Source organism: Diabrotica virgifera, chromosome 1 (genome assembly GCF_917563875.1).
Source record: "Diabrotica virgifera virgifera chromosome 1, PGI_DIABVI_V3a".
In the NCBI taxonomy this organism is placed as follows: Eukaryota; Metazoa; Arthropoda; class Insecta; order Coleoptera; family Chrysomelidae; genus Diabrotica; species Diabrotica virgifera.
Window position 1 is genome coordinate 60,070,020 of NC_065443.1, and position 22,854 is coordinate 60,092,873.

General features: G+C 32.0%; 1 protein-coding gene across 5 annotated transcripts in view; it reads right to left on the reverse strand.

The window, feature by feature from the left end:
* LOC114331351 (apoptosis-inducing factor 1, mitochondrial) overlaps positions 1–15,011 on the reverse strand; it is a 49,094-nt gene extending 34,083 nt beyond the window's left edge. Inside the window, exons 1-8 of one of the 5 annotated variants that reach the window (XM_050656589.1) lie at positions 14,865–14,986; positions 8,836–9,014; positions 8,541–8,770; positions 8,290–8,445; positions 7,842–7,905; positions 3,400–3,533; positions 3,197–3,327; positions 28–203 (exon numbers count right to left, since the gene is read on the reverse strand). In XM_050656589.1, the coding sequence (XP_050512546.1) occupies positions 28–203; positions 3,197–3,327; positions 3,400–3,533; positions 7,842–7,905; positions 8,290–8,445; positions 8,541–8,770; positions 8,836–8,932 (988 nt within the window). In that variant the 5' untranslated portion in view covers positions 8,933–9,014; positions 14,865–14,986. Of the gene's footprint in view, positions 1–27; positions 204–3,196; positions 3,328–3,399; positions 3,534–7,841; positions 7,906–8,289; positions 8,446–8,540; positions 8,771–8,835; positions 9,503–14,864 lie in introns of those variants that run through there. The other 4 variants (XM_050656583.1, XM_050656602.1, XM_028280896.2 and 1 more) reach the window with 4 other exon arrangements.
* Positions 15,012–22,854: the final 7,843 nt, after the last annotated feature.

A 22,854-nucleotide genomic window follows, 5' to 3' on the forward strand; every position in this document is an offset into this window, starting at 1 on the left:
TGCATTGCTTATCGGAATAAAGTTTACCTGTTGCAACGAGACACTTGTTATATCTTATTTCTGAGCCATCTTCCAGATAAGCAATTCTTTCAAAAACATCCAGTTTATTTATACTCCAACCTCTGGCAACAGCTACTCCTCCGTTTGGATTTGACATTAATGATTTGCAATCGATGTAGAAGTCATCTGGTTCGTACATCAAACTATAAATAAGAAATTTATGAAAACGTGATATTATAGATATATTAGAGGGTAATGTATAGTATAAACTATAATAAAGTTCTTTCACAGTATTTTGGCAGTCAGATCCAGGCAAGAAACTAAGCTTATCTCCATAGCATGCGAAGTTGAACCTCTCAATCTCATCTGATACATATAAGCAATAAGAATATAATATAGGTAGGTAACTTATGGCATAAGCTGAAAAAAGGACCTCTGTACTAAACAAGTTAATATCAAACATAGGGGGCCCAGGATCGCAGGATCAAAGAAAAGAACAGTGCTGTTACAATCCATCCTATCAAGGCGAGCCACAAAGCCATTAATAGCAAGAGAGACTTCGACCTGGTCATTGCTTTTGTCACCAAGACAATGAAACACAAGGAAGAGAAGGAGAGGCGTCTGCAGACGGGATGACCACTATATTTATTTCTTTAAAATGTGTTTGTGTCATGGTCCTTTACATCCAAACCTATTTGCTTTTATTTTATTTTACATGGTTTTACTTATTTATTTTAACGTAGTTTATTTATTTATCTATTTAATTTTATCTATACAAGTCATCGTTCTTTGAACAATTTTATTTTTCTATTTCCTGTTTATGTTCTCTATCTTTTCTTTCTTCTTTTCCTTTTTTGCTTCTTTCCTATTTTTTCTTTTCGTCTTTTCTATTCCTTCTATTTTCTCTAATTCTATCTCTGCTTTTTTCTTTTCATCTCCCTTTACAATAGTTCTTTCCTTGTATGTTATAGCATGTTTTCTATCGTTTTGGGACAGTCAATGGGGAAGGATCTTTTACATCCGACCTACACAGACTGCCCCATCTAAATGTCAGAATGAATGGGTGGATGAGTAAGTGTGTATATATGAAAGGAATGGAGTTGAATGAAAGAAAGTATGGATGGGTGGATGAGAAAGCGTGCATAGATGAAAGTATGAATGACTCGAGTTACTCGTAACTGCCAACTGACATTCTCTGGTTAGTTCCATCCTGGGTTAGGGGGCACCCCGGTCGACCACCCCGGGGGCAACCCGTGTGCGGGTTGCGCTAGAAGGTCGCTTCACCAACCGGTCTGGTGTGAGGAGTGGACGGGGGGACGGCGGAGCGGCCAACCAATCCATGGAATGCAGGCTAGAAGTGTCAGAGGGGAGCTATGAGTAAGATCAACGGTCAGATATGCTCGCTAAGAGCGGTTCCAGACCCGTCGGCTGGAGAAAGAGGGGGTGGGTTCCGTCGGTAGGCGGCCCGTCAAGATACAGATAGGACGGACCGATCCGACACACCTGGGACACCTTCCCAGAGGGTCTTGAGAAAATTCCCACCTCTCTAAAAAAAAAGCTTATGGGATAGGATATTGGAGGCAGTATAAAGTGCCGATATTCATACAGTAACAAAATTCTGAGAAATGTTCACAGATTTATAACAAAAGATAAGAGCAGATAAGAGACTCTAGCAATAACATACAAGGAATAAGAACAAAGACATAAGACTTTCTACAGGAAGTTGAAATACATAGGTAAGCTAGATTTAATTACATGAAGAGAAGTATCCATATTTCACAAATGTGGTCTCGAAGTAACAAAGTACCAAAGTTTTTTATTGTACAAAGAAGTACCACAAACGTTTGTGGTACATCTTCCGAGTTTTTTTACTTTGCTAGATTTAATTGCTGAAAAATACAAGAACATATCTAGGTCGAAGAAAGTGGTAAGTGACAGACTGATACAAGTCAACATAAACACGAAAGGGTGCAAGATTACAATAATTACCTCCTAGAAACCTAACAACAACATACTGGTGAAAAAAAAGTTTATTAACGTAATAAATTACACATCCCAAATAGGCAAAAATCTAAAAATAATAATAGTAGGGGACCTTAATTCCAGAGTCGAAAAGAAAAATCAACATGAAAAAGTAGGCCCTCATAGTGAAAACATAAGAAATGATAATGGGATGTCAGAGTAAATCGATCCGCATAACGTGAAAGTGAGCGCCATTTAATAAAAGCTATAATTCGAAATACCAAATACCAATAAAGCCAACTGGAAAATAAAAATAAACTAATAGAATTGGATGTAGCATAATTTAAAAAATTTCGAGAATGTAAGTACTAACACCTTATACAAAACAAGAATATAACACAAAAACCCCAGAATCAAGATAGTTATTAAAGGAATGCACAAAGTAGCAAAAGAAGCACTAGGGTATAAAAAAAATTAGGTAAACAACAAAAAATTTCTGGTGGAACAAGCAACTCCAAAAGCAGCAAAATACAAGAAATAAAAAAGAATACAAAGTTGGTTTATCAAGATTAAATCTATGATGATGAAGATCTATAAAGAAATCAAGAACAAAAGCTGAGAACACCAGTGTCAGGAATTAGATATTTACTTAGGAGGACGACAATCTAGAGCATCATGGAAATTCATAAAAGAATTCGATCTGGAAAAATAGAGGTAAAAATAAGCCATTCAAAAATAGCAAAAACATTACAAATCATTATTAGTGGAACAAAGACTTGAATATAATACTACACCTTATAATGACATAAAGGCAAGATGGAACAGTGAAAGCCTATCCATGTAGCGAAGAAGCAAAAGAAATCTGTATTGGAATCAACAGGCTGGGATTCGAAGAAATAATCAGAACAGCTGAAGACAGAGACGAGTTTGCTTTTACAACCACTGCTGAATCAATAAAAATAATATTGTAGTACTTATGTTATGAAATAAGAAATTTATGACTATGAATCTGCAACAAATCACAAACAAGTCTGGCTAATTGGCCCATGAAGCAATCAATCACAAACAAGTCTCGCTAATTGGCCCTGTCAAAGCCATTTTTCAGAAAAAAAACCACTAGCTTTCATTAATGGAGACAGCATTTGCAGAAGAAGAAGAATACACTTGAGAAGAAGGCGATATTATAAAATATTAGGCATAGTAAGTGAAAACGTACAGATCCATAGAAACTTACCTTCTTTCTGAACCATTCCATTGTTTGAAATTCAACTTTTCCACAGATTCCTTACTATCATTGAACCATATCTCTTTTGATAACGGTGGTCGCATATAAGGATAAAAATATTCACTAGAAATTATCAGTACCTATAAAAATTTCTTGTTTGTTTATTTGTTTAAGATTTTAATATATTTTTTGGAAAACAATCTCTGTATTACCTTTGCAGTAGGATCCGCAGATTTAATGGCACGAAATGCTGTAAATGAGGCTGTTCCTCCTCCTATTAACAAGTAAGGCACGTCTTTGGGTATATCTTTTGAATGTAGTGGATGTTTTATAAGTTTTCTCTTTTCTAAAAAAGAAATGTATGTAATGTGTGTCTTTTCTGAAAGAAATAGTTCATCATACGAACTGATGATAATTGATATGTGAGATGGAGAATTGTTCATAATGAAAACATTAATTTAAGATAAATAGAACATATTTAAACATAAAAAGGCTCTACCAACTTCAAATTTCACCTCTTAAATGCACGATTCCGACTTCGATGGCAGTTGCAGTTGTAGCCAGGACGACGGCATTATTTTGCACTATTAATTTGTATATTTCTTAGCAACTGACGTTCTGCCGGACACCAGTTGCTAATAATTATACAAATTAATCAATGGCGTCATTTGATAGGGTCAGGGGGAGCATTTGCCCCCCCCCCCCCCCCCGAAAAGCTTCGCGACCCCGGCGGGTCGAGACCCACAGATTGAAAAACACTGATCTAAACCTAACATGTTCCGTATGTCATACATCTCCACATTCTCTACTATCTTGACAATACAATAGTCTAGTAAAATAAAATTACACTACATGTAGTTCAAAATGTAAATTCGTACAGGTTGAAACAAATTTTATATCAAAGTTTGGGTGGGTACAAAAGATATTTTCAAGAAGGTATCCAAATCATACAAGGGGATCATTGTTTAAATAATTAAAAAGGGGCCATGTTTGCAAAAAATTTCTTTTTTAACTGCTGAAGGTCATTCAATTACTAATGAAGGTCTATAGGATTGTTTTCTGCAAAGATGAAGGGTAAATCTTTCACATAAGACTTACTAAATTAAATTTGACCCCCTATTTATTAAAATAATTAGGTATACATAAAACTTTAAAAACAAATTTGTAAAAAATTAATTTTAGCGTTTTAAATAAGCACTATAAAATATCTTATTTTACAGAAGAAGTTGCGCTATGTTATCAGTATTAATAAAACAAAATTATAGAGATATTGAATTTGTTTATTAAATGTTACTCTATTTTCAATTGCAAAAACGCGGTTGTTGCCAAAGAAATATTCACCTGTATTAAATCTTATTATTTTTATTTTTATGTATATTTTCCATAAATGTATTGATAAATTCAAATTAACCCTTTGAATAAATGTCCCCCTAAAATGCCATTTGAAAATTATTCAAATTTGTTTATAATTTGTTTTTTTAAAACCGTCGCGGGGATTAAATATTTTGAAATGCCGTTTCGATAATTGGGTTCCTGGGAATTTTTCACTACTTGTCAAATTTTTTTGTCTTTTTTTTTTCTTGGAGTTATATTACTACGGGCCCTTTTAGGGTTAAGTTTCATTAAGAATGTCGAATCTCTAAGTTGTAGATTCTAGACCTAAAAATATTAAGATTGGTCTAAAATCACTTAAATAAAATGTGGCTACTTACTGAGTTTTATTTAAAAATTTAAAAATTATTTTTACCAAGTACTTTCAAACTATTTGACGTATCCTTATTATACTTGGCAGAAAGTGTGGGTACTATACAGTCTACTAAATTGTGATAAACAAAAGTTTGTAGCTACTACCAGAGGCGTACGACAGGGGATAGTTAATGGTTGACCCTTCCCAAATTCTACGCCACTGAGGGAATTACTATTATAGCGAAATTTTTCGATTCTCCAATACTTTCTATGTAAATAATATACTCTTTTCTGGTAACGATTAAGTCATTAGTTTTCGAGATATTGGACGTTAAAAATGAAACGGCATAGTTATTTTGATTCATTCATTCATTCGTTTTAAACTTCCAATATCTCTCAAACTGATGACTTTATCAATACCAATAAAATTATTTACATACAAAGTATTGGAGAATCGAAAAATTTCGCTAAAATAGTAATTCACTCAGTGGCGTAGAATTTGGGAAGGGTCAATCATTCACTATCCCTGTTGTATGCCTCTGGCACTAGCTAGAACCATTTATTAATCACAATTTAGTAGGGTGTATAATAGCCACACTTTCTGCCAAATATGATAAGGATAGGTCACATCGTTTTAAAGTACTTGGTAAACTTACTTACTTAAGCAATAATTTTTAAATAAAACACCCTGTAACTCAGTAAGTAGCCACATTTTATTTAAGAGATTTTAGTTAAATCTTAATATTTTTAGGTCTATAATCTACAACTCAGAGATTCGACATTCTTAATAAAATTTAACCCTAAAAGGGCCCGTTGTAATATAACTCGAAGCAAAAAAGAAGAAAAAACGACAAAAAATTTTTGTTAATTAGTAAAAAATTCCCAGGAACCCAATTATCGAAACGGCATTTCAAAATATTTAATGCCCGCGACGTTATTAAAAAAACAAATTATAAACAAATTTGAATAATTTTCAAATGCTATTTTAGGGGGGAATTTAATTGAAATTTGAATTTATCAATACATTTATCGAAAATATACATAAAACTAATGAGATCTTAAGCAGGTGAATATTTCTTTGGGAACAACCGCGTTTTTGCAATTGAAAATATACAGTAGAGCGTCGATAATCCGAACCCTGGTAAACTGAACGTTCACTAACCCGAACGCAAAAATAAAATTAAAAAAAAATGATTGCGGACCGAATTTTTGGATTTAATATGACAATATGGGCATCCATACAATTACATGCGTTTTCTACACAGTTACATTTATATTTAACTTAATGTTCTAATTTCAAGACTGATTTGTCAATTACTATTATTGTCTTTTTAGATAGACTTAGATATTTAGACTTTTTACTTTATATTATAGGACTAGCTCTCCATTGTTAAATGAGAGCAAGTAATTTTATTTTTTTGTTGTTGTTTATTATGTATTTACCAATTTTGTACCTACTAGCACTAGTTCTTATTTTGAATTGTTTTTATAATTTGTGTGACATTTTAATTGTATCATATACTAATGGACTTCAGTCCGTCAATAAATAATAAATTTATTTGCTACTTTAAAATTTAAAAATGTCGGTACTACATTTTTATCCAAGCAAGTGACGAGGAATTTAATGTCGAGTTCACTTCGTCGATGTTTGAAAATAGCCTTTTCAATCTTCCTAGATTTTTCTAATAGTTCGTGTCCATAGGTTTGGGTAATGTATGTAGATAAGGACACACCCTTAAACTTGATAAAAATAATAAACTTAAAGATAAAACCCATAACTAAATTAAAATTCATGGTGACATTCCAATTATTACTTTAATCATCGTCAGAATAATAAGCTTCTTGAGCGGATGCTTTTAAATAATTTTAAAGGAACAAACATAATTAATGAAAACGTAAAAAATGACATTGACAATCATTGGGTTAAGTTAATAATTTCAAACACGCCATGTCTTGTTGCGTGTTTAAGGGTGGCTTCAAAAGAAATATGGATAATGCCTCCTTGATACTGAGTTCTGTTGGAACTATATGTCAGAATAATAAGCTCAAGAAGCTTATTATTCTGACGATGATTAAAGTAATAATTGAAACGTCACCATGAATTTTAATTTAGTTATGGGTTTTATCTTTAAGTTTATTATTTTTATCAAGTTTAAGGGTGTGTCCTTATCTACATACATTACCCAAACCTATGGACACGAACTATTAGAAAAATCTAGGAAGATTGAAAAGGCTATTTTCTAACATCGACGAAGTGAACTCGACATTAAATTCCTCGTCACTTGCTTGGATAAAAATGTAGTACCGACATTTTTAAATTTTAAAGTAGCAAATAAATTTCTTCAGAACTCTGGAACCAGAAGATCAGCTCAACGTGACCTGATAAGACAAGAAATAAATAATAAATTGGTAAAAAATATGACCACAGATTTTTGTTTTGTTTATGCAGAAATACATACAATATATTTGTTTATTATGCAGGTGTTTTATTCCTTGTAACTAAAACGTATGTACATATGTACTATGTTTATGAGCTTTCTATGTATTTTGAACATATGTTCGATAATCCGAACTATCCCTGTACCAATTAGTTCGGATTATCGACGCTCTACTGTAGTAACATTTAATAAACAAATTCAATATCTCAAAAAAAAGTATTTTTTTTGCAAAATTGACCCCTTTTTAATTATTTAAACAATTATCCGCTTGTATGATTTGGATACTTTCTTGAAAATATCTTTTGTACCCACTTAAACTTTGATATAAAATTTGTTTTAACCTGTAGGAATTTACATTTTGACTTTTTTTATTTTATTACTACTACAGCTCTATGTGAAACCCATAATTTCAAAATTTGATGATGGAACAGATTTATAAGCAAATATTCAGTGCAGTACAGGACTCCAAAAATACCCAACAAAACAAAAAAAATTAAAAATTTCTGAAATATTTTCATGAAAAAACTTACTTTTCTCTTTTTTCTCAACTTTTTGCTTCACTTCCTCTACATGAAATGGATTAAGCCAAAATAGCTACAAATAAAAAACTGCATACAATATCTAAATAAAATTACGTCTTAAATGATATATATAATGCATTGAATTATTAATGATACTATTAGTCCATAATTCTTTTGTGCATCTACTATAATTGTTTGTCCTATGCTTATGGCAGCACTGCTATGTGTTATTTGTTATGTGCCTAAATGGGCTGCAGAAGACGAAGTGTGGTTCATTCGTCTATTCGCACACAACACTTAAGCACTAATAGCAAATAAGCCTATCCATCCAGTTGTCAGTTTTGACACACTTCAAAGAACAAATATTTGGGCACATAGGTACAGCGTAGTCTCATAACAAATAACACATAGCGAAGTATGGTGCCAGCATCATAATCCAATACTACACTATACTTACTACTCCTATTGTAAATGCAGTTAGTAATAATCCAAAGATGAGCAGCTTTTTGTTTCTATCCCTTGCAGCTTTATCCTTTTCCTTCCAGTCACATTTTGGGTCAGGTATCTCACTCATTAAATTAGGATGCTTACAATCTTTAATTGAAGGTATTTTCTGAAAGAAATAGAAGTTTAAATTTGAAAAAGAACCTTACAGTGGCAACATGTGGTAAAGATTGGGGATATATGCTTATGGATGAAAGGATTTACCGAAGTAGGAGTAGGTTTACATGGATTTATATCAACTGCACGACATTCTTTTAATCTTAGCCCTGTTGGCTTTGCATCTTTTTCTGGGGGCTTAGCAGGGGAAGGATGGGACTGGATACTTTCATCAGTTTTTTCACATACCTTCTTTTTATTCTTTTTAGGATCATCTTTACAATCATCATTTTTGCTTGAATAAGTTCTTATACTACTACATAGGCTTGCTCTTGTTACTACAAAATAAAAATAAATTTATGACAGTTTTACATAATGTATATAAATAACACTGAATGCTTACGGATTCCCTTGAATGGTGAGTGTGCTAGATGTCTCATAGAAGTAAATTTCAGTGGGGCTACAGCCAATACTTTAGATATCTGCCGAATTCTTAACATTGTTGACTGAATAATTAATATTTATATAACATACGAACTTATATCCAAAATGTATAAATTAAATAGTACTGGTACCGGAAAACTAAGAAATGCAGGGTATTATTAATGTTTGTGTATGAAATTAATATTTGCGAATATTTTTTATGAAAATATTGAAAACTTCAAAATTTTGACATCTTCATTTGTTTTCAAGTCAGCGAAATTGCTGTGGTCTTAATTTCAAATACTATATTATTTGATATACACTTTTCCTCACTGCCCTTTATTAATTTTGTTATGAAAATGACATTGAATTTTCATTAAAAACTAGCACGAGGAACCGGCTTGCCTTTTTCAATCTCTTCTTCTTCTCTTTTTTTATGGCTTCGCTACGAGGCGATTCGCCAGCACTATTTGTTGGCGACCGTGATGTAATCTGGTTCTAAACCATATCAGGGCCGCTGACATTTGCGTGAGATGGTAGCATTTTTTCCTGACTTTTAAAAATTTGAGGTTAAGGTGTTATATACAAATAGGAAACACAAACACAGATTGTAAACAAATGGTAATAGGAACGCCACAGAGGAGAAACTGGAAGGCAAAAATATTAAACATATTAAAATAAAGTTGAGCATCATGAATTACAAATTAATTTTATTATAGTCAAGAAACTGTAAGATTGCACTGACCGACCTTTCGTTAGGGGATATTAAGATTGTATCTATTGAGATTGGTGTTTTGAATTTCATTGAAATAAAGATTGTGTATAAATCCATGTTGGGAATAACATTAATGGGGCATTCAAAGAAAATATGGTTTAAATCCTCCACTACTCCGCATTCACATGCTGGACTGTCTATTATTTTGATTTTAAAAAGATGTTGTTTAGTTAAGCAATGACCTGTTCTCATTCTTATTATTGTGGTGATATGTCTTCTGTTTTTAAATGTTAGGGTTGAGAACCATGCCTTAAAGGAAAAAGAGGTTTGCATTCTCATATACTGGTAGTTTTTCCTCCGCAGCATGGCTTCCCAATTGATTTTAAATTTAGTAATAATTTTTTCCTTTATGGAGTTTAGAATATCTTGGGAGTCTAATAACATAGCCAACGGAATATTTAAGCCTGTCCCTATTTTGGCTAGTAAATCAGCTTCTACATTACCAGGAATGTCAGAATGTCCTGGAATCCATGAGATTAAAATGTCAAAACCTTTCTTATATGCTGATAAGATGAGATTTTTTGTTTTGAGGGAGATTGAGTCATCAGTGGCTGATATTTTAGGGTTTTTAATTTTAGATATAGCATTTAGAGAATCTGAGAAGATAATAGCCTTCTTGATGTCTTTAGATATTATGATTTTAATTGCTTGGTAAATTGCCACATTTTCGGCTTTTGTTATAGATAACTCACCAGGAAGCCTAGAAGAAAACTTGAAGTTAATGTTGGGAATGTTGACTCCAAAACCTATTCTCCCATTACTTTTGGAGGCGTCAGTATATACAAAGGAGAAATCCCTATTGTACTTTTGGGTGAATATTGAAAATTTTTGTTTGATTGATGATTCATTTTTCTTAAGATTACAGTTTAACGTTTGTATTGGATTGCTTAATGTGTTGAAGTCCAAGTCATAACAAGGAAAGTTTGGATGTTTGTGTATTTTGTTTTGATAAGGGAAAAAATGTTCAAGGGCCATTACAAGAAGAGGTACAAGGTTTGCCTTGTGGAAAATGGGTTTATTTATGATTTTTCTACGTATGTTAAGAAGCGTCTTTATTACTGGGTGATTGTTAATTTTGATAATTTTAGATATGAATTTAGACGCTAGTATTAGACTTCTATGTTCCAGGTCAATCTGAGCAGATTCAGCTAAGATTGCTAAGCGCGGAGTGGATTTCATGCATCCCAGGCATACTCTGAGCCCTTCGAAAAATACTTTATTTAGGTTATTGCTACATTTCTGTGTAATTGGGCTGAACAGAAAGGAACCATAATCCATATGAGACCTAATCAAAGCATTAAAGACCATAATTAGAATCTTGGGGTCTGCACCCCACCAAACTCCACACAATGCTCTCAATATGTTGATATTTTTCTTTGCTTTAAGTACAATTTTGTCTATGTGAGGGTCCCATTTCAAGTTTTTATGAAAAGTGATGCCCAAGAATTTAACCTGATTTTTGAAGGGAATGTTATTGTTATTATTAAGAGTGATTATAGGGGGGTTTGTTTTGCGTTGACCTCTTGTGAACCACACAGCTTCACATTTATCAATTGAAATAGACAACCCATGAGCTTCTAGCCAGTTTTGAGTGTTTGTAATTTCTGGGATGATCTTATTTGTCATACTATGAATGTCTTTACCGCTAATATACAACACTAAATCATCTGCATACCCACATATTTTCACTTCGTTAGAGAATAAATAGAAAAGGTCATGAATGTATATGTTAAAAAGAATGGTGCTTAAGGGAGAGCCTTGAGGTAGCCCCTTAGAAGTTTGGTATGGTCCCAAGAAATTGCCGTCATCAGCTCTTGAATATAAAAGTCTATTTTGTAGGATTTTAAGGATAAGGTTGATTAAAGCCAAGGGGAGGTTTAAATTTTTAAGTTTATTATAAAGGTTGTATATTTCAACATTGTCGTAGGCTGATTTAATATCTAGAAAAATGGCTAATACCGTTTGGGAAGATTCAAATGCTTCTAAAATCGTAGAGTGTAAAAGAGCTAAATTATCATATGTCCCTCTACCTTTCCTGAAACCTGATTGATTAATTTTAAATAGTGAATTGTGTTCCATAAACCAATCCAGACGATTTTTAATTATGATTTCGAGAGTTTTAAGTACACAGGATGATAGGACTATTGGTCTGAAACTCTCAGACAAAGTAGGGTTTTTTTGAGGCTTTAAGATGTTAATTACATTAAATTTTTTCCATTCCACAGGAACAGGACCCCCACTCAAACAAAGGTTGTAAATTCTTAACAGTGTGTTTTTGGCTGCCAGTGGGAGGTTTCTTAACATCAAGTAAGATATGTCATCGATACCTGGCGCAGAATCTTTTTTATTATTTAACGCCAAATTATACTCATGGATTGAAAAGGGAGCAACTTCTTGGTTATCATATGACATATTAAAATTGGGATCAATGTTTATTGAAGACATTTTACCTAATATTTCTAATTTGATATTATCTGGCGGATTATGAACAACTTTATTATTGTGATAATTGGAAAATTTTTTAATTTTATTCCAAACGTAAGTGATATTGGATCCTCTGTTTAAGGATTCACAAAAGTTTTTAAATTTGTATTTCTTTTTTGTTTTTAAGTTCCTCCTAGTCATAGCGATGATGCGTTTTGTTTCGATGAAATTTTCTATAGAGGGGGAATTATTAAAATTGGAGATTGCTTCTTTTCGTGTTTTGATCCATAAGGAACACTCTTCGTCCCACCATGGATTCCTGGGTCTACCCTGTACCCCACAATTTTTGAAAGGGATTGCTTCATCTGCCGCTGTGTTTATGACTGTAAGGAAATCCTTATAGTCTTTGATTTCTGACAAGTTTTGCTTGTTTAATAATATGTTCTGGTAATAGGTATTCCAGTCAGCTTTTTTAGTGTTTCTTGTTTTGTATGGTTTAAGTAGGTGTCTTTCTATTCCATTAAGGTCCTCTATATTTAATTTAATGTATGTGGGAAAGTGGTTACTGTTACCGCAGTCTTGGATAACACCCCACTCAGACGACAAACACATACTGTTGCTCACAATTGCAAGATCTATTGCACTGATGTTCTTATTAGAGTCTTGAAATAACGTTGCTGAGCCATCATTTAACACTGTAAGGTCATTATCAAAGGAAAAATCAAAAATAACTTTACCACCTTTATTGCATACCCCTTTATCCCAAGCGGGATGGTGTGAGTTCAAATCCCCCATAATGATTAGATTATTTAAGGGTATACCTTCTACCATTTCGTTTAGTAAGGTGGCAGTGATTGCCATATTTGAACTAGAATATATATTTATAAGGTATAGGTTACTGATACTAATTATTATGTATTGAACTAGAGCTGAATTGAATTTTTTGATTGTCGAAAACCTTATGGATTTCTTAATGCATGTTGCCACCCCACCAAATGAATCATCCCTGTCTTGTCGGATGATGTTATAAAAGTTTAAAGAAAATCTGGCATCATGCTTAAGCCATGTTTCATTGATGAAAATGATATCTGGATCCATTTCGGATATTAGACTAATCAGGTTATCCCTATTTGCATTAACACTTCTGATATTCCATTGTATTATTTTTAGTTTTGGGTTGTGAGACATTGTGGTGTATAGGAAGTTATAAAGAGTCAAAGTCTGAGATTGAATCTTGGTCCATATAGTCCAAGTTTGTCTGGGATAATATATTTTTGAGAATATTTAAATTATCGAATGTCGCATTATTGAGAAAATGTAGACAAGCGTTTCTGGTATTATATAAAGTATCTGAGTCAGAATGTTGAATATGTTGCAATGCACTGGGATGCCAGGCTAAGTTTTGTAGAGAGTTTGATGAGGGTTTTTCTGTGTTTGTGTTATATGATGTTGAGGCTTGTTGTTGGGAGGGAGAGTATGTTGATTTTTCGGGGCGTGAATTAGGGAAAAAGAGGTTTTCTTCATGAGCTTTCTTGTCGTACCCTTTTTGAATGACTCGTCTTTTGTTGTTTGAGTTAGAGACCACCTGTTGAAATGAGCGTTTGGTAGTGGAGGATTTGAAGTTATGAGTTCTTCTTTGGGAGGGCGTGACAGAGTCGTTGATGCTAACATTATTGTTTGGGATATTATTGGACTTCCTATTCCTAAGAACTGGGAAGTCACTGGCATACATAATAAACTTATCTTTTTCTACATATGTTTTTGTGACTGCTTCGTTGGCATCATAGAAAGTCATATTTTCGTATGCCATTAATTCTTTAATGTTTTTTTGCCTCAGGAATTCGGGGCAGTTCTTATCAGTGGCTTTGTGGGGTCCCTTGCAGAAGAAGCATCTGACTTCACATGCTTCAGTATGGGCAAGTTCACCACAGTTAATGCAACGATCTTTACTCTTACAGATTGTTTTAGTGTGCCCAAACCTTAAACAATTGAAACACTGAGTAACTGGTGCTACGTAAACGTTAACTAGTTTCGGCATGCCATAAAAGTTTACTATTTTAGGCATTATTACACCTTTAAAAGTAAAGAGTACTGTGCCTGTTGGTTCATACGTGATTACGTCATTCTTGAATACCTTCCTATTGAGTCTTCTAACATTTAGTATTTCGATGTCAGAGCCTGTACTGCAACAATCCAACAATTCTTTGTCACCAATCTCCAGATCAATTTGTCTAACTATACCCTTACAAGTAACAAAATTAAAGGGAATATAAATTTTATAACCCTTGTCTAACAAAGTTTTATTATTTAAAAATTGATTAGCTGATTCAAAATTAATAAATTCAATTGCAATTCGATTAAGGCCTTTACTATGTATTTTTCGAATATCTTTTAATTTTAAATTGAAAATATCTCTAGCAATTTTAATCCCATTAAACGAACCTACTTTCGTATCTATGTTTGTTGATTCTAAATACACAAAAAAGGGCCCATTATCTTTTTCGGAGTAGAGGTTGATAATTTTTTGTTCCTGATGGGTTTTATCGTTCTGAGATAGGCTATGGGAGTTAGAAATATCGTTATTACTATTTGAAATATCGTTATTACTATTTGATGCGGAATCTAAAATTATGTTCTCGACGGGTTTGAGGGGGGACGTACCCCCCTGTTCGTTACTCATAATACAAAAAGCCAGTCAGTGCAAGTTTTGTAATAAACAATATATAAAAAAGAAAAATAACAAAATATATCAAATTAAGCCTATAAAAAAGAAAGAAGTATTCAAATGATTAAGCTAATGCTCAACTTACCCAGACAAAAACAATTTGGGGTAGGTTAGGTACGTTAGTACTTAGGAAAGACCTCGTATTCGTAGAACGCGGAGCCAAGCGCTGTTCACACCACCAAGCACAGGTCAAGAGAGGATTTTTTTTCAATCTCATCTCAGAAAATCGCAATGTGACACTTGATTGATGACAGATTGACAGAAAAGGAATCGATGAATCGATCGCAGCATCGCAGCCGATCGCAGCATTTTATAGTCCAGTCCCATAGCTCATAGAGTGGGTTTTCTGAGGCTTGTATCCCATTTTAATTAGGTCTATACAAATAAAATTTTATTTTCAAATAAAATAAATAAAAAATTTACAAAATATTTTTTTTCGTCTCATGGTATCTAACATAAATGTATGTTTTAAAAAAATAAAAAAATTACTAAGCGCTTGTTCACAATGGACGTAACCATAAAGGCCGCGTCTCACCATCAAATAATTTGATCAAACAGTTTGAGCAAACTCCGGAAGTACGTCAAAGTGACGACACAATTGCAGTTTTTTTGAAATTCTAAAGATCTGTGCTCTCACTATCAGTCTAGTTTGATCAAATTTTTTGTATTGAGTTGTCTAACTTGTTTGTACTTTATTTAAAATTAAAATTTTTCATTATTATCCACAATGAACACTCAGGATGTGACGTCACTAACTGTCACTTTCAGTTTGCTCAAACCAGTTTGATCAAATTGTTGTTCTGAAGCTATTTTCTTGTGGCATTTTTACAATTTTAACTATTTATAATGGGAAATAAGCCACAATATTATTAAAAAATGATTTTTATTAACGTTTCGACGCCCAAATCGGGTGCCGTTGTCAAAATACAAAATACTACCAACAGAAACAAAAATGTTGTTGCTTAGTAAAAAAATTCTTCTAATAATTTATTTAATTTGACTCTTATATCGGCAATTCAGATACATATGATACATTTTAAAGTAAAAGACTTTAAAATGATATTGCCAATATTTATGAGTTGCGTTCCTGGGACGACTTTACTGAAAGATAGTTCATTCGATTACATGAAATCAACCCCAACTCAAGAATATTCGTCACAAAAAAAATCATAGCATGTGATCTGTCTTTAAAAAGACAACCACATGCAACGGTGACATTAAAATTCTCGCGCTAGAGATCTCATAGTAAATCACGAGGGAAAACCAGGAAAAACCTCGTGATACTATCCCGACACCGTAAGTATTTGGTCTTACATTTAAATTACTCTCAAAATTAATACCAAATTCTGACTTTACTATAATTTTGTTTAAATTATAAATAATATCAAGAATACATGGATATAGTATTTTTACTACAAAAGCGATATTACGTAGGTCAAAATTTTTGACGTAAGAGAACTGTCAAAACATTAGAATGTGACTTTTCATTATTGCCATGTTTATTATTATAAACATGGCAATATTGAAAAGTCACATTCTAATGTTTTGACAGTTCTCTTACGTCAAAAATTTTGACCTACGTAATATCGCTTTTGTAGTAAAAATACTATATATAAGTAATACTAAAATATAAAATATGTACTAACTCGACTATTGACTTACTAATTGTGGTATTCTCTTTCTATTGACTTCCTCTTTCAGTATGGGTATCCACAGCCTACTATGCATTCCACCGAGGAATTTGCGACACAATTGGTTTCGTTTAGCATAATTAGAGCCGCTTCTTTGATTTTTCTCTTTCTACTATTTGTTTCTTTCAGGACTATACTTGAATCTCTCCACTGAACTCTATCATTATCCCATGCGTGTTGACATATTTGAGATCTATCAAACTCTCTATTTTTAATATAAGATTGATGTTCACTTATTCTAACGTTTAATGGTCTTGATGTTTCGCCTATATAAAACTGTTCGCATTCACAAGGTATTTTATAAATACAATTCTTTGTCCTTTCTTGTTCATTGTTAGGTTTAGTCTTAGATAGAATAGATCTCAATGTGTTGTTTGTTTTGAATATTGTTGAAATGTTGAATTTATTTCCTATTGTTTTAAGTTTGAAAATATGAAAATATGAAACGTTAATAAAAATCATTTTTTAATAATATTGTGGCTTATTTCCCATTATAAATAGTTAAAATTTGATCAAATTATTTGATGGTGGGACGCGGCCTTTAGATGAACGTAAACCGTTATAATTTCGTAAACCGTAATTTGTACATAATTTTATGCAGTGACTTAAATTTTACGTAAAGACAGCCGGTCTTTACTTCTTTTCTTTTAAATCTCTAACCTTTGTTTTTCGCAGATAATGAGGTAGTCGTAGCGAATGATGAGGAAGACATGGACTACATGTTTAGAAAACTAAAGGAAGAATATGAAAAATGGGACCATAATATGAATATGTCAAAGACAGAGTATCCTAAAATAGTAGTTCAGAGAAATAAGGAAAAATATATCCTGTTGGTGACACAATCCCCTCCAGGCCGAAACCAAATTTTCTGAGTAGTATGGACATCTATAATAATAACCTATATGTTTCTTGCAGCCGATATTAATGATATACATACTTATAAACAAATGAAAATAAAAAAAACGGTAAATTTTAGCTTTTTTCGTCTATTACCAAAATGTTAAGCATTTTAAACAAATCTGAGGGTAAGAAACTTAAAAATCGTATAAAAAACTTCAATATGGCGTTCGCTGAATATGTCTATCCTTATTGGTTGCTTAGAAAATTGCAAAATAAATAATAAATTTTGAGTTTTTATAAATATTCATATCTTATGTAAAAATTAACTTAGAACCTTCTTATTACACGGAATGCTACTTGTGATTAAATCATACCCTAAATTTCAAAGCAATTGGTCAAATACGTAGTTTAAAAGGTATTTAATTTGTTTATCCCAAAATAATTTTTTTTGCAACACTATATAAGTCAGAAAATAATGAAGTTACAGTAATACTTTGGATAGTTTATGAAAGAAGAAAACTTACACTATTAATTTAATTAAAAAAATGACAAAAAAATAATTCTAAATATTGCAAAATTATTTTGCAAGAACATGTGAATTTAAAAAACGAGAGGGCTAACTTCCCTAATTGTCCTAGGACAATTGTTTTTCTTTCTAAATGTGTATAAAAATTTTTCTACGGGTAACGGTTTCCCATTTAGAATAGTTGATTAATTATTGTTTAATACTATTTTTTTGGTTACATAATATTAAATATATCGATGTATTACAACATAATTGGAAAGTGGAACACACGCATTCGGTGACTGCGACCCAGAGAATCCCGCTGATAAAGCATAAAACATATTATGATATTGTATTTACAAACTGAATTGTGGAAATATATAAACAAACACGCATCTATAAAAAAAGGGAAATATCTAAAAGGGAAAGGGAAAATATCTATCAGGAGAAGAGACCAGTTCAAGATTGGTATACGTATAGAGTAACTTACAAGCTCCTGTAACCGTAAAACTGTAAAAAGGAACGGATGTGATGTGTCCCAGAAGGGAAGACGCAGATCCTTAGACATGTGTAATTTTTAATTGGGTAACTTAAAAAATATATCAAATGGAGATACGAAGACCTTAGGTACATTCGCAGTCAATGAATAGTTTACGTCTTCGTTTTTATATTGTAATACTGTAAAATAGCAGTGTCGTACTGATTTACCAAATGTCAAATTGCTTTTCAAAAATTTCGCGCGTATTGAAAAATAAAAAGCTATTAAACGCGTCCAAAATTCCTATAGGCATTTGAATGACGCGCACAACCAAGAGGAATTGAGAAAATTAAAAATTATAACTCAATTTTATTCAAAAAAAAAACTTCTTTCTATAATTTGTCACGTTTTGTAAAATAGATTAATAATTAGTTTATTTTGATATTTCAATTTTAATCAACCTATTCTGGTTCCGCCACTGGTAATGTCACTTTGGCATAAAAGGTGCATTCAATCGAGGTAAAAATGCAAAAACTTGACCACTGGATATAGGGCTTTTCATTCACACACATTTGTTTCGAGCATCTGTCATGTCGTATAATCCGTGTCACAGAATATCGACGCTGCCAAGCCAAAACGGCATAAACGCCAAAATGACCAGTTTTGAGGTAGATGCACGAAAAAATAGGATTTTAATTTCCGCACCAGACAGTCACCGCGGCATAACCGAAAACAAAGTGAAATAGGTGTAATATCGGTTTAAAGTTTTTATAAACGCCAGTCTAGTCACGCACGTGAAGATCGACGTGAACACTGATTGACACAACCGCCAGTACCCGTAAGATTATCATTGTGTACAATTCGGTCCAGTAATAATAGTAAAGGTATGTATTTTTACAATTTTTATGGATAAGTAACATGATACTACTTACCTCTGCAATATTTTCAATTTGTATTGATTTTTGAAGCGTAAACACCCTGAATTTCTTTAAAAACTATGAGGCGTTTATGCCAAAACCAAATATTTACATCGTGGTTGACACAAGCGCCATTCCTCAATGGTATTCTTATGCAGGTTTCTTTTTTAAAAATTGCGCAAATAAAAAGTTTATTTTAAAATTTTTTATTGTAACTTTGTACTAGTGTGATGAACAATTCTTTTTGTACTACAGCATATAGTTCAAATCAATTTTATATAGCTAAAAATGGCGATCGATTTTTAGCGTTTATGCCATATTTGTGTTGCAGATGAATAGCAGAAGTAAAAAAATATTGGCCTTACTAAATGAAAATAAACCATATACCGAAGCAGCACAAAATGATATACAGACTGGCAATAATTCCCCTATATTCCCCTTAGAGGTTTATGACATTTATAATGCCAACATTCTAGAAGCTTTTAGCAATGACATTATCATCTTTGAGGAAACACCAGACGTTGCAGCAGAAGAAGAAATATTTAGTCACGATCTCACATCATGTTTCAACTTAGCAGCAGATAATGGTTTGGGTGCCGATATAAGTGGTGATCAAAATAAGGAAAATACAAGCAATCAAATCAATACGGATGTTGAACCAAATATTGACAGTGATTGTGAATTAGAATCCGCCGATTCAGAAACAACTGATGATTCTGATGAGGACATAAATCCCGATAAGAAAAGAAAAAGAGAGTAAAAGAATAAAAATAAAAGCAAAATAGAAAACCATAGAAGTGAAGATTGTGATAATAATAATGAAGAAGATGGTATTGTTTGTAAAACAGACAAGAAGAAAAAACAAGAGTTTTTAAAAGATTCTGGAAGAGAATATATTAACGTCCGCGGAAAAATTGTGAATAATTATTTTCTTATTTGTTTTAGAAATTAAAAAATAAATATTTTTATGTACCTCTGATTTTTGTTTTTTCTTAGCTTTTAAGTTGTTGTTGTTTGAAAGTGTTTTTTGAGTTTTATTTTTATACCAATTTTTGTATAGCTCTTCTATTTGAGTATTATTTACTTTTAAGTATTTCATCCTAGCACCAAAAACATCTTTAAAGAATTTAGTGTTTTGTTTTTAACTTACAATGTATTTTTGATTAATAAAAAATAAAACCTATCAAAAATCTTCGTAATTTCATATTTTTTCTTGTTGGCATAAACGACTATTTTTAATTTTCGTTTTTTTTTTTCATTAATGGCATATATCCCTTTTAAGCGCCATTTTGGCTAACCTTACAACAATGCGATCGACACAAACGCCAGAGGTAAGTTTGGCATATTCACCAATGTTATATCTTGATTGGACATAAGCGCCATTTTCTAGTTTTTAATTTATTTCACATAGTATTTTCAGCCACATTAATGTTTACAAAATATTAAAATTTGTAAAAAAATTCACCAATTTTTTTGATTCACTTTGCAGATAAGCAGAATTGGTAAAAATGAAAATAATCAGTTTTTTGTGTTTCCTGAAAAATCAAGTTAATGTCGTTTATGCCGTTTTGGCTTGACAGCGTCGATATATAACCGCGAATCTGACTGCCTTTTCCATTGATTTTGTTGGGACCGAAATATTTGACCTTGTGCACCAGTTACAGAATAGAATTTGATGTTCTAAGGAATAGACCATTCCAAATTAGGTAATATTTTTGACAAGTTGTTATTAATAAATTTAACTATAAAATATAAATAAAATATAAAATAAAACATATATAAATATAAAATTTAACTATAAACAACTGACACGTCAGTCGCAAAAGTGAGGTTGCACCAAAAGTGAGTTTCGCTTCTGTATGGTTATTTATTCTGTGTCCGTGTATAATAATATTACACACAGATTATACAACATATGACAGAAGCTCGAAACAAATGGCAATCGATGAAAAGCCCTATTAAAGGGTGTAAACTATTCAGTGATCCCGGCTGTACCTACGCTCTATAAAAAAAGGAAAGGTATCGGAAAATACCAAAGTGACAAATCAACAAAAATATAATTACAAAAAAAACCGACTAATGTAAAGTAAGAAGACATTTACTCACCACACACGCTACACATTACACTACGTATCTCATTGCATAATCAATAATTGTACCATGTAAATGGCCATTAGTTGTAGAGGCATTAAGCTAAATAAAAAAAAGAATGTGTGTGTACTTTGTACGCACGTAAGAAGATATTCTTCTATTATATAGGTAATTTCAACGAAGTAAATATACTTAACAGGTTATTTGTATTTTATTTAAAAATTAAACTAACTTTCTTATCTACCACTTTCAAAAATTTTTTATTAAAACAACCAAAAATAAAAAATATGAATCGCCCAGGATTCGAACCCGCGTCATTCCAATCTCGGAGCTAACGCCCTAGCAACTACACCAGCGAGGTCCTTCTAATTGACATGTAAGTTTCGGATATAATTACACAACACGGCGACAAATAGTGTAAATATTTTATTATTTTACTACAGAGAAACACAAATCCAAAAACACAAGAATTATAATAAATAATACATTTACTAAAAACACTAATATATTCTTTTAATGACTTATTTGCACGGATACAGATACATAAACACCTATCTTGAAAGATTAGCAAGGAACTACCATAGCCACCTTTACTTAACAAGCCATGAAGAGAAAAAGGCAACATCGCAATTGATGACGTGCGTAGTCCGACTTTCGGACTACCGCTTTTGAAAACACAATTTTAAAGTAGAAATTCTGGTAAAATTTATAGTATTTTTTGAGTCGAACAAGAAAATATTATTAATTAGAAGTTTTTACAAAATAAAATTAAAAGTACTTCCTTGTAAGTAACGTTTATTATACAAAAAAAAAACCAATAACAAGAATATACATGGGATTAATTTTTTTAGAATCCTAAGAAAACTAATGAGTATTTTTCAAAAATTTAAACGCAGAATGAAAGATTACGTTAGGACCGAGGGCCGAAAGTCCCTGAAAACTTCTATGTTTATTTTAATAAGTTACAGGGCCGAAAAATTAAGAAAATTTAGTGTGATTTTTAGTTTCAAATATGTCATTCAAAAACAACTTTTCATTCATTCTAAGGGACTTTCGGCCCTCGGTAGTAAAGTAATCTTTCATTCAGCGTTTAAATTTTTCAAAAATACTTATTAGTTTTCTCAGGATTCGAAAAAAATGATTGCATTTAAAATACACTGAAAATTTTGACAGGCGTCAAAATTTTGTATTTTGTTCCTTTCCCTTTAAAGTCTTTCGCACTTATTTAGAAACACCCTGAATTGATAAAGAACAAAAATCTAGTTGTTAAAGTAGCTAACTTTTTTTATTATCCAACATAAGCGAATTAATAAAAAATAACAGAATGTTATTAAGAAAACCAGAGTCTATATTTGGGTTTTAATATATTATTATTATTATTATACAAAAAAAAACTAATAACAAGAATATGTGTAAAATACTTTATTTTAAATAAATAATATGTTATTTTAAATTATATACAAATATTGCTAGAAATAACTATAACAACAATTTCTCACATGGTTTGATGTGAAGTGTTGGGGTTTAGAGTCGATAACTTTCTTTTTTTGTTA